The 13463-nt window shown below is 39.7% G+C and overlaps 1 protein-coding gene across 1 annotated transcript; it reads left to right on the top strand.

The window, feature by feature from the left end:
• Positions 1-2180: 2180 nt before the first annotated feature.
• On the top strand, positions 2181-8997 carry snx21 (sorting nexin family member 21). Its single transcript, XM_037772787.1, has 6 exons — positions 2181-2327; positions 5440-5779; positions 6428-6624; positions 7019-7160; positions 7329-7494; positions 8280-8997. Exons 2-6 carry the CDS (start codon positions 5476-5478, stop codon positions 8791-8793), a joined length of 1323 nt encoding a protein of 440 aa, XP_037628715.1. The 5' UTR covers positions 2181-2327; positions 5440-5475; the 3' UTR covers positions 8794-8997.
• Positions 8998-13463: the final 4466 nt, after the last annotated feature.

The following is a 13463-nucleotide window of genomic DNA, read 5'->3' as shown; positions in this document are numbered from 1 at the left end:
CCCTTTAACTGATATTGATTTTTTTTTTAGGCAGGGCTTTTATACACTGAGTATGGATGCGTACGTCACACAACCGAACTATCCCTTTAACTTACTATAAGGACCTTTTAAAACACGGCGCTTCTCTGCTTCCCTAACCATCTGTGCTTTACCTAAAGTTTTATCGACACAATCATCCCAGAAATATTATTTGTCCTCACATCACAAATTTAAAAAAACCTGTATGACACTGAAACTATGGATGAGTCAAAGTGAAGGAGTGGATAGTAACAGAAATGTCTACATCACACAACACGGAGACTTTAAATCAAAAATGCATACTCAAACCGTCACAGGAAAACCTCCTTCTGGTGCCATTCAGAAGATGCCAAATACTTTCATTATTTTTTATTTTAACAGTAATAGTGAAAGTGATGACGATGATAGTGATTGTTTACATTAATTCATATTTATTAACTGTTTAACAAGAACACCTGAGCAGTCATTCTGGTCCTTTTGCTTCTGGTTTATGGCTTTCAGACGTTTTATCAGGTTTTTATCCAAAGTGTCATTCAGCAACGAGTTGCATGAATATAATAATAGTAATATAATACAATATTAAATAACATGATATATAGAGTATGGAGAGTTGAACCACTGACCCGGGCGCAGGCCAACAGACTGAAAGCAGTCCAGGATCAGAGGACTTCAGAGTTTTTACACTTTCTTAATGAATGTAAATACTGTATATTGAATTTTAATAAAACATTGTGTAACTGTTTGGTTTTTCTAGCAGGTGAATGTGTAAACAGTTCTTTACTGGACTGTACCTAAGTAAAAATTTGATGTACTTGTAATTTGCTTGAATATTATACATTTTGTTTAGATAAATAAATACAATTTAAAAAAAATTAACTTTTGCTACTTTTTTACTGCAATACATGCAGTTTTAGTTACTTGTTACTTTACAGGTTACAAAAAAACGTAGGATCTTAATCTTATAAAAAGTGATGCACTTTTGTAGTTTAAACTAACAGTTTATACAATCTGCTACAACAATAACAGTGATGCTTACACATTAATGCATCAATAACAATAATCAAATAATATGATGCATAATAATATAACACTCCCAGGGGTCATTTCTTCTGCATAATGAGTGCTGCTACTTTTCAGAATCAGAGTCAGGTTTATTATCAAGAAGGTTTTCACATGCAGGGAAATCTGCCTTGATAGTTTGGTACATAACGGTCACAATAAACATAGTAAAAAAAAAAGACAAAAACAAGAACAGCAAAAGTCAATAATCATAAATATAATAGCAATTTGAAACAAAACAATATTAAAAATGTGTTAAATATATCTGTTTTTAAAATGAAAAGAGTTGTACAGTGTTTAAAACAAAGATGATGGGAACGTGCAAATGTTTACAATATAAAGAATACATGATACATTAAGTACATTTAGATAATAATATGTACACATGTACTAGTTACTTCAGAGATTCAGATGATTAATACAAAATAGTATCAACATGTACATTTTTTTATTATTATTATAAATCAAGCAGTATATATAAGGTCATTTAAATTAGCAACACCCATACCAGCTGCAACATTAGAGTGATGAACAAATTAATGCTTCAATAACTTGTATATATATATATATATATACATATATATATATATATATATATTTTATAAAGTTATTGAAGCATATATAGATTATTCTGATTATTCAACATAATATGCACTTTTAGTTTTGGTACTTTAAGTATATTTTGATGCTTTTGTACTTTGGTTAAGTAAAATTTTGAATGTAATACTTTTTACTTGCATCGGAGTATTATTTTTTTTATATTAAAGTATTGCTACTTTTATTTAAAAATACCTTTTTCCACCAATACTTTCATGCTATTTAGGCATATATAGATACATGTGAGTTTACTCAGGAACTTCATGTCAGCCCTCTAACAAAACTGTTTGGTTTAAAAGAGTTTTAAAATAAAAACAAATAAACTTTCTGATAGTTTTTAGCTCTGGTATTGCAGTGGTTGGAAAAGTAACTAAGTACATTTACTGGAGTATTTGCGCCCCCTACCGTCCTCTATGGAGCACTGCATGACCTTGTATGGTCATTGTCCGACATCCAGCGGTCCCGCCTCCTCCTGCTGGCTGCAGCCGGAGGAAGGCTTCAGGAATCAGGATACAGTCAGCTGTGTGAGGACCCTAGAGAACCAGCAGCCCCGGAGCTTCCTCAGCTTCAACCGTTACATCTACCCGCTGACATGGACTAACCGGAGCGGGAGGACAGTCCTCTTCAGAACCAGGGTGAGTTATCCTGACCTCAGCGGGCTTAATAGTGCTAACTTGAGCTAATATATCTCCTACTCACGTTATAAAGTTGTTGTTAGCTCGTCTGCTAACTTTCACACTGCTGTGTGTTGAGCTGCTAACAGTGTTAGCCGTTATCTCCACAGCAGCTTCCTTCAACATGTGTGCTAATGTAGTTATTGATCTGATGATGTGGGTGTCCACCAGCTAATATCTAACCTCTTAAGGGTGCTGGAAGGTGTGGTTCAGATAGACCAGGGGTCAGCAACATGAGGCTCTTCAGCTCCTCTCCAGTGGCTCTCTGTGCATTTATAAACATGGAAATGAATAACTGCTTTTTGTTTACATTTTCATTTTTATTCATCATTGTTGTAGGTCTATGGTACGACGGGACTGTGGAGTATTATGGCCATATTGAGGGAAAAAAATCTGAAATTTCGAGAATAAAGTCATAATATTATGAGAATAAAGTCACAAGTTTATGAGAAAAACAGTTGTAATATTATGAGAATAAAGTCATACATTTATGAGAATGAAGTCATAATATTACGAGAATAAAGTCACAAGTTCATGAGAAAAACAGTTGTAATATTATGAGAATAAAGTCACAAGTTTATGAGAATAAAAAGTTGTAATATTATGAGAATAAAGTCACAAGTTTATGAGAAAAACAGTTGTAATATTATGAGAATAAAGTCACAAGTTCATGAGAAAAAAAGTTGTAATATTATGAGAATAAAGTCACAAGTTTATGAGAAAAAAAGTTGTAATATTATGAGAATAAAGTCACAAGTTCATGAGAAAAAAGTTGTAATATTATGAGGATAAAATCACCAGTTCATGAGAAAAAAGTTGTAATATGAGAATAAAGTCATAATATTACGAGAATAAAGTCACAAGTTCATGAGAAACAAAGTCGTAATATTATGAGAATAAAGTCATAATATTACGAGAATAAAGTCACAAGTTCATGAGAAACAAAGTCATAATATTATGAGAATAAAGTCATAAGTTTACGAGAAAAAAGAGTTGTAATATTATGAGAATAAAGTCAGCATTTTACGGGAAAAATCGTAATATTATGAGAATAAAGTCATAATATTACGAGAATAAAGTCACTAGCTTATGAGAAATAAAGTCACTAGCTTATGAGAAATAAAGTCATAATATTATGAGAATAAAGTCAGCATTTTACGGGAAAAATCGTAATACTATGAGAATAAAGTCATAATTTTATAAAGTAGTAATTTTACGTGTTTTTTTCTTTTTTTCTCGTAAAGTTATGACTTTATTCTCGTACTATTCCGACTTTTTTTCTTGTAAAGTTACGACTTTTTTCTCATAATCTTATGACTTTAAGTGTGCCAAATGGGTTTTCTACCTCTTGAAAGGGAATCTGGCTGTAAAATACTACTGATATCCACTACAGGAGGCTATGTGCACACAATGCCTTTGACCATGTCATTTACCCTGTGCATCATCACATTGTACCATTGTGCACAGTATAAAATCAATAAAAAAAACAACTAAATTATATAATTTTGACTCCAAATGGAGTAGTTTTATTATAATAATGAAATATGATCAAGTAAAACTGAGATAATAACAAATAAGATCAAAAACAATGCAAATAAGATAACAAAAGACAATCCAAAGTCAAGTATGCACATTCAATATAAAAACGGTCAAAAATATTTTAAAGTTAAAATAATATGTCTCATGTGTTGATTTTGTAACTAAAATATTGAAATCATTGTCAAACAAACATTGTTTGGACAAAATACACTTGGAGTGTTGTTTTAGTAGCGTTGAGACCTCGTCTTTGAGAAACAATTTGGAAAAAGACCACCACAGCATTTTATGAAGTTTTTAAAGGCAGTGTTTTAACACGCAGCTCAGCTGAACCCGGTACCGGGTCCGTCCGGTAAAAGAGGTTAACTGATATTAGTTGTTTGTAAAGCCAGCAGTACCTTTACAGACGCCTCGTATCAAATTACTTTATATATTTATATTTACGGTGTTATGTTGTTCATAAAAAATATCAGGAGCGTGTGCTGGTATGACAGTCTGACAGTAGCCTACCACTTTCAAGCGGCACCTGCCGTTAGGTAACGGTATGTGGCAGAGGAACACGAGGAACATACTGTCCCACTCCAGCGACCGACTTATGCCGCTGAACCACAGCGGAACACCTTCAGCCACTTTTCGACCTCGGCGTCACTCAGCCTCTTATTGGCTGGTGCCCATTTCCAACCCTGGTTGACATCTGTGTTATGTCAACAGGTCATAACTACACTTTACCCGTCAGTGGTCCAGATATTCACTCACACAGTTCTTCGTAGATTGAACTGTTGTGTCCCCACAGTTGACCTCCAGGTGTTTGTCTTCCCAAACCGAGACACCTGCTGTGTTGAAAACGCTGAGTGTGCGACCGGAGATTCCCGTGGAAGCTCTGCAGGCCGAAGCCTCGCCGTGCGTGTTTTGTTTTCCAGGCTGCGGGCCGACTTAGCGAGCCGTTGCATTATTAATGTGTGACATGATTTCCATTCAGAGAGGCCGTCGGCTCTGTAACCGGAGCCAACTCAGCCTGCTGCCATCTCTGCCGGGGTTGTTTCGGATGTAGATCAGCGTGTCTGTAGAGCTGAAATGTGACAGAGTCGTTTTTTAAAGTGACCTGGTTTGTGGAGGTGAATCTGTGTACATACTGCAAGCTTGACCTTCTCTGATCATTACAAGACATCCAGACACATGTTAATTTACCTGCTACCTCCTTCTTTTTTAATCTGTAGTTGCACACAGTGATACGCACGCACAAATCGTGTCCCATGGAATTAATCTGTCTCTCCACATTGATTAATAAGGCCCTATTAATTGTTCTCTACTCTGCAGATACTATCTTGACAAAGTCTTCCCCGAAAGTCCAACAGCTTTTGTAACTTTACCTTAAGTAGCCTGTATCAATATACAGTGTTGGATTCTTTATTTCATAGAAATAGCTAGCATGGAACACACATATTTCATATCTGGGACAAGCATAAGGACAAAAAAAAAAAATAAGAAAATTCCTAAAAAGGGGTTGAAGTCTGAACTGTTAGATGATTAATGAACATTTTGATTTATAACTGTTCCCCTGTTGTCTCTTCAGCGGTAGCCAGGCGCCGTCATGGCGTCCCGGCTGCTCGACCGTCTGAAGCGTTCGTTGTTTAAAGATGGTCAGGGGGCGGGACCCGAGCAGGAAGCAGCAGGTGGACAGGAAGAGGAGGAGTTTGTAGAGGACCGCTGGGAGGCGGAGCTGGAGGAGGAGGACGAGTGTGTGACTGATCGGCTCGGAGGGATGCTGTGCTTCGATAGCGGAGGAGGAGGGGGAGGGGGAGGAGCAGAGGATGGAGGCGAGGGCGAGGGGTCGGGGCTGGACAGTGACTCTGACTTCCTGGGAGAGTCGATGGAGGAGGGGCTCAGCAGCACAGGTGAGCTGCTATTCTGCTCATTTAACACTTGCATGAACATTTGCTAGGGGTGTGAAAAGAATTCCATTCACCTACAGTATGTTTCGCTATTATTTTTATGATTGTTGAAAAAGATTTTTTTAATGCCAGAATCGATATATTTGCTTCATTTGAGTCTATGTGGAGGTAGAAGGAAGTTACCGCTTTTATTGTTGTAGTGTAAGTAACGTGACGTCATATCCGTTCCGTATCCGTCAACCAAAACAAACAGTAGCTGGGTCTACATGGATACGACCTGCACCCTCCAAACCTTAAATCCAAAGTGGTAAACAATACACATCCAGTAAAATATGGAAACGCTTTGGGTTTCACACATTGCAGGAAAAGCAGAGCTAGACATCACGGCAAAAGCTGCATGCTAACTCTGTCATGGACAGGAAATGTTATCGTATTAAGGTAAATCAATTTTCTTAGTTTCTCCAATACCGATAGCAGAACCGTTAACGTCAGAGCTTATCGATACTACAATCTTGAAAATTTTCCCCGTATCTTGTTTAGTACCGGGTTTCGGTACCCATTCCTAAGTACATTAAAGTCACATCAGGGCGTAGATTAACAGGACTAAATGCTACCTAGTCACCTGACCCTTGTCTCACCTGTCTGGTACAGACACCAGTCCTGTGGGCGTGTCTCCGGTGGGCCCCTCCGCATCCTTCCTGCTGACGCGGCAGCTCCAGGAGAGCTGGAAGACCCTGCGGGGACTCGGTGGAGGAAGCCCTACCTCGGCCGGGAGGCAGCTGACAGACAACTTGCTGTTTGAGGTGACCGACGCCAGCGTGGTGCAGGACGGCTCCTCTAAATATGTGGTGAGTTCAGACAGCCTGTGTATCACGATTTTTTTCTTTTTTTTTTACGTGACGTCATATCCGTCACCAAAACAAAACACAGCCGGCCGCAGGACTTAACAAAAATACTGTTGCAGTGTACTTATTATTTTGTTATTTTCATTCTTTAAAAGTCACCAGAATGCAGGAAATAAAGTCTCTGAAACTTAAATTGTTCTGAGGATGGCCCGCTGACCCCCCACTTTAGTTTTGAAATCCTCCCTATTTTTGAGGTCTCAAGATTGACAAGTATGCTCATGAGGCACGAGGGTTAAAAGATCATCAATACAGTTTTAAATCCCAGACACTTCCTGAATAAACAGAAAGTTAAATCAACAAAATAATATTTAACTCATCCGTCTCTGTCTCTCTCCAGCTGTACACCATCCATGTGATCCAGTCTGGCGGCAGCGACAAGACTCCCGCCATCATCACCCGCCGATACTCCGACTTCCAGCGGCTCCACACCACGCTGCGCCGTAACCACGGAGACCAGATGGAGCGCGTCTGTTTCCCACGTAAGTCCCGTCATCATGGATGTTGTCGCTCAGAGAGGCTCACTGGTGACGAGGAGGCGTGGATCCTCGGCCCGGCAGCATCAGTGACATCATAGATGGAGAGAGTCCTCATTGGAAAAAGTTTCCCGCGGCAGAAACATGACCACTTCCTGTTTTGATTCTACGCAGGGAAGAAGCTGCGCAGGAACTTCACGGCGGAGACGATCGCAAAGCGGAGCCGGGCGTTTGAGCAGTATCTGTCTCACCTGTGTTCCCTGTCTGCCCTGCGGGGGGCGCTGTGTGTCCGACAGTTCTTCTATCTGACTGACCTGCAGAGTGGACAGCTGCTCATGAGGTAACTGACACACCGACAGAAACTGTTATCTCAAGATGGATCTGACATGAACAGTTAAAATGGCCAGAATTATGTTTATGCTCATTTCGATTATATTGTCTGAGACACATTCCTAAATGTGAGTTTATTATTTTTCTTCAATTTATAACATCATAAATTAAAAACCTTTAGGTTTACGTGAGGTGTCCGCAAAATACATTTTTCTGTGAGCTCAGTTTGAGTCTCAGCTCTGTTGAAGCTGATATGCAATGAGTAACGTCACGGTGGCTACGCCCACTTCTTACATACAATGTATGCTTATTTGCTATGTTCACACAATGTATGACAAAGCTACAAAACGTTCAGCGTGGCCAGCTACATTGTCTCAGAGTCATAGACCGTCGGTCACAAGAACAATCCCTTTTTGTTTTGGGTGCATGTTCAACACACTGTTGTTGAAGCCACAAATTTAGCTTTGTCTGGTTGTTAGTACAGCCGTGGACAGCGCAGCAAGTACCAGAGCTCCGCAAGGACATTTTAGAAAATGTTAATTTAACCAATATCTGTTAAAAAAATAAAGCAGGATTTGCTAAATTGAAGGCGAATCACTTTTCTGGTTAGCCACTATGGTTAGCCTGTGGGACTATGAACCTTGCTGCTACTCCGCTACCTCACCGAAAGTTACGCCCATAATCATTTCTACAGTAACGCCCTCGAGAATAAGGTGGATAGCTTTTATGAAGTATCGTGGAGACTCGTATCTCCCGTGTTGGTATTGAGAGTTGAGTTTGTGTTGTTTCGTTGAGGGTGGAACGTTACCAGGAGGCCTTGGGTCCGCTGCTCAACGCCAAGAGACTGCAGCACAAACTGGGCTGGGCAAATTACTATGACAACCAGGCCCAGGCCCCGCCCCCGGCCTCCTCCCATTGGTTCTTCACTTTGGTGGGGCTGTCGAGCTGTTTCCAGGAAGTGGACCAGCTGGAGGAGGCCCGGGATCACTGTGACGATGCCCTCCGTGTCCTGACCCCCGCTGAGACGGACGCAGAGGACAGGCCCCTCCCACTTGAAGAGAAGCCCCAGCCGCCACTGACTGAAAAGCAAGACGCATCGCCGCAGCGCCTCGACAGGCCGCACCCCCTCCTGTTGCCGTTGTTGCGGGCGGTGGTTCGGCTGTCGTGGCAGACAGGAAGGGACAAGCGGCACTGGGAGGAGCTTCTGCAGCAGCTGGAGGAGCAGAGGGCGGGGCTAGTAGACAATCAGCCAACCATCAAAGAGTTTCTGGTCAAACACAACCTGCAGGAGAGTGAGGGGGACGGCTAGAACAACACACACACACACACACACACACACACACACACACACACACACACTGCAGAGTACAATCACTACGCTACAACATGAGTGCTGCGGCCACTGTGGGAAAAAAAACATCTGAGATTTAGAGAATAGAGAGCTGAAGTCCCTCCCCTTCTGGTGGACCATCATGGGACCTTATTTCAGAAAATATATGAACGATAGTCAACGGAGAGAGAGAAATGTTTTTGTCATGCAGGAGGTTAAATAATGCTGCAAACTTGCACTAAATTTTTGCGAGGAAAAACTGTCCTAGCCATTTTCAAAGGAGTCCCTTGACCTCTGACCTCAAGATATGTGAATGAAAATGGATTCTATGGGTACCCACGAGTCTCCCCTTTACAGACATGCCCACTTTATGATAATCACATGCAGTTTGGGGCAAGTCATAGTCAAGTCAGCACACTGACACACTGACAGCTGTTGTTGCCTGTTGGGCTGCAGTTTGCCATGTTATGATTTGAGCATATTTTTCATGTTAAATGCAGTACATGTGAGGGTTTTTTATTGACAATATTTGTCATTGTTTTGTGTTGTTAATTGATTTCCAATAATTAATATATACATAAATTTGCATAAAGCAGCATATTTTCCCAAGCCCATGTTGATAGGAGTGTTAAATACTTGACAAATCTCCCTTTAAGGTACATTTTGAACAAGAGCAATTCATTTGCGATTAATCATGATTAACTATTTTAATCAATTGACAGCCGTAGTCCTATTACTATGATAGTCATCTCATAGAATTAAGACTTTTTTTCTTTTTTTTCTGATAATATTTTGACTGTTTCTCATATTAATTATTACAACTTATTTTCCCAAAATATTTTTTACTTTGTTTTCAAAGTCTCAGATTTATTTTTTTTCCTACCAGTGGCCGTAATACTCCGTCAGCCTGGAGACATCATTCATGTATTCAATCATACTTGTCATCCCTGCAGCACTCTATAAGAAGCAGAGAAAGGAGAAAACACATGTTTACATCCATGGCTACGTTCCAAATCGTATACTTTTTCATTTTACTTTTAGTACATGCTGCAGCTGCCTTTACAAAACAGTATGTATACAATTGGGACGTAGTACTTCATCATAATATTGTGCCTTGAACTTTGACCCTCTTGCTCGTATATCCGCTGTGCAGAGGATTCGGGGTCGGAATAGCCAGAAAAGCATGCTGGCTTGCAGCCTGCATGCTGCAACCGGATGTAGTAGGACATCCTGGTATTTTTGGTATACTGCATTTGACATATTATGAATTGGGACATACTAAATCTTTTCCTCGCATGCTAAATGGTATGGTAGTATGGCTGTTGGAACACACAGTATGTTTACTAGCTTGCTGTCTTCTTTATCCCTGCCTTTGTTGGTATCTTGCTATAATTCTTGGTGCATTAGCGCCACCTGTTGATCAGTGGAATAATGTGAAACCACTGGCAGGACATGTAGCAGGTCCCATGTGCATCTGAGTCCTCTAGACAAACAAAACCGAGACCAGATCATAGAAATCCTCAAAGACGATCACACAGCAATAATCAATTCACTAGTGAGACAATCGTCACTCTACAGTTCATCACAAAGGAACTGAGAGAGTCAGACTACATTGAGGATCGTCTCTAGCACTTTTCGTGGCAAAACTCAGATTGTTTCTGAATACGGCCAGGATTATTTACTTGGTATTTTACTTTGTGAGTAACATTTCAATTTAGATTTGAGGGACTAAATTGTTTTATTGCACTTTTTTTAAAATCAGCATCTTGGATGTCTTCACATGGTGAAAGTGGAAAACTTTGCCTGTTGCCAGTATGTAATATTCAACAGCTAAAGAGGCATTAAATCATCACTCAGTCCAACATTTTACTCACTACTTCAGCACATGATCAGTAGGGTTTTTTCAGTGATAAATGTGTGTTTTTATGTGGATTTGGTCACTATGCCTGGTGACCTGGAGTGGGTGACTTATAAGGGATTTATTGATTTACATGTAAAATGTTTTTTTTTTTTTTTTTTTTATCCTGATGTGAAACTAGTGATTAATAAGGGACGAGACAAAGTCTTTAGCACATTAACGACTTCACACAGGGAAACTTATAAAGCAATGACCGATTGAACAAGCATTAACATTATAATCTATGCACATGCTCTAATCCTGTGATCACATCATGCGTACAAGCTGCTGCCTGGAGGAAACATTGTTCAGATATCAGTGATGGACTGTGGAGATGCTGCATATACACAAGTAAAACATGATGCACAGTTACAGGTAATAGTCATCATGTCATATTCAGCCTTACTGCTTCTTCTCTGCATCCTGACGCTTCACAGACTAAAACATTTTAAATTTCCCCACCGTCTGATCATGACAGCTGCAATATTATGACTGTTGGTAATTGTAGGAGCTGTTTGGCACGAGGCTGCGGAGCCACCGGGGGTCAGGTAGTGGGAAAATCATCAGGTCATTAAATGGGTGTTATCAGTGGTTATCAACCTCATAAATCTGGGCCAGTAGGCCCCTGCTACTCCCACTAGTAGGTTTTATCATCGATTCATTTGGTCGATCACCGAAAGAAGGAATAAAAGAAGATGACCGCGACCGTTTGAAGTAGAATCAGGTATTTTATGCAACGCAGCATTTAATTGTAAATGGCTGTGTTTATTTACAGTAGGGCTTTACAATGTGCCTTTTATTCTGAAGGTCAGAGGTTGATGTTCTCATGAAAGAAACTTGGCTTGCTTTCCTCACTTCCGTTTCTCTTCTCGTGCACTGATTGGTTTAAGCTGAACAGCCAATCGGAGTGTTTTCTCTCACCGACGACCTCCGCCGCCGATTCAACATGATGAATCCGATGAAAAACCTCAGAGATGGGCAGACAAGAGCAGACGATGCGTGACACACCGCAAAAAGTAGACAGACGTTCACCAATGGCCCCAAACTGTCCGACGGCCGACCGTCGACTTGGTGTGTCAGGACCTTTATTAATCCACTCGCTCCGTTTAGATTTCACCCCTCCCCCCCGGTGCTCCATACTAACACAACATGTCTTCTTATATACTAGAAATGTTAAAACCTTGTGATTGCTAACAATTTATGAGAGGCTATTACACCTGATACCCCCAAATCACATTACAGAGCGCTGTAGATGAAACTGCATTCAAACACTCCTTGTTTCATGTCTCAGAGATGCTTTTGTTGAAGTCGTGTCCCCTACAGTTTACAGTGAAAATGAGGTGGATTTTCAAGGATAATACCAATAATTGACTATTTTAGAGCCAAAAAAAATAAAGAATTCAATGGGCCTCATGCAAGAACTCTTATTTTTAACATTGCTTTTTTTTTTTAATCCTAAACCAACTTTCCTTGTCAGGTTTGCTCATACAAATGTTTTAAATGCACAAATGTAGTAGTTTGTGAGGTTTGATGATAAGCATAATTGATGCCCCCCCACATAACAGTGTGTTTGTTGTCAAATTTTATTGACAAAAATTTCATTTTTATTTCTATTTAATTTTTTTAATTTTATTTTAGTTGACATTTAAAGCCCCCCTCCAGTGTATTTTGGCTTTTCTATGATATTTCATATTTATTTGAGTCATTTCCTGACTAAGTTGATTAGCAACACTGTTTGCCAATTTTTTTTGACAAATAGCTTAATTTTGTGCTCAATTTAAAAAAAAAAAAAAAAAAGAAGGTCGGTAAAATGTGAATATGTTGTCTGACTATAGTAGAAGCTGCAGGTCAAAGGTCATCCTCCAAGCTGCAGGTGCACTCATGCTCATTTGAGTCTAAATCTGTCACTTTGTCTCTCTAGTTAGTTAGATAGTTGGGTGTAATTAGCAAGCCCAACTTGTTGTTTTCATTTTATTTTTGGGTTTCCTCCACCTTAGTTTACCGTTATCTTTATTTTCACCATGGCGTTTTGTTTGCGGTGAACGAGTGAAATCAACGTAGTGAATTAGTCTATATGACAGAATTAATTAGCACAACACACCGACTGCTTCTCTCAGAGTTAATCTGTTTGTACAAGTGATTCTTGCTTGAAGCCCAATATTTACCCTAAATAATATTCCTGCTGGGTTGGACACAGTTGGGGAAACAACAAATATTTGAGCTGTTAAATGAATCTCTGAGCTGTGTGGCCTGTTTCATTTCAATCTTTAGTAACTCTGATTTTAGTTGTGTTTTTACTCTGACTAAAGGTTTACACGGTCACTGCAGAAATGTTCATAGTTTCTGTGGCAGTTTGGGGGAAACGTCATATTTGAAGAATTTCACAATGAGCTCATTTCTTCAGATGCAAAGTTTCTCTGAATCGATCTAAATGTGACAAACATCATTTTGTAAACTCCTCTTCACCACATTCACCTGTTCAGATGATTAATTGTTTTTTAAGAGCTGTTTTGTGTTTGTTTATGTTCGGCTGCATTTCCACTGAAACCCAAACAGCTCTCGTCTGTTTCCTCCTCGCTCATTCGTCAGATTTCACTTCCTCCCAGTGGAGACGCAGCCCGTCTGTCTGTGTGGAATATTTTACAATGTGGATTGAGCAGAACTGCTCCACAGAGCGATATACAAGTATATTTTATGGAATAAATTTGTTACAAATTCTGGATTTCTCTTTCATTATTTCTTCATGCGTTGA

Source organism: Sebastes umbrosus, chromosome 6, assembly GCF_015220745.1.
Source record: "Sebastes umbrosus isolate fSebUmb1 chromosome 6, fSebUmb1.pri, whole genome shotgun sequence".
Classification (NCBI taxonomy): Eukaryota; Metazoa; Chordata; class Actinopteri; order Perciformes; family Sebastidae; genus Sebastes; species Sebastes umbrosus.
Note: the sequence above shows the minus strand (reverse complement) of the source record. Positions and strands in the feature narration are given on the sequence as shown.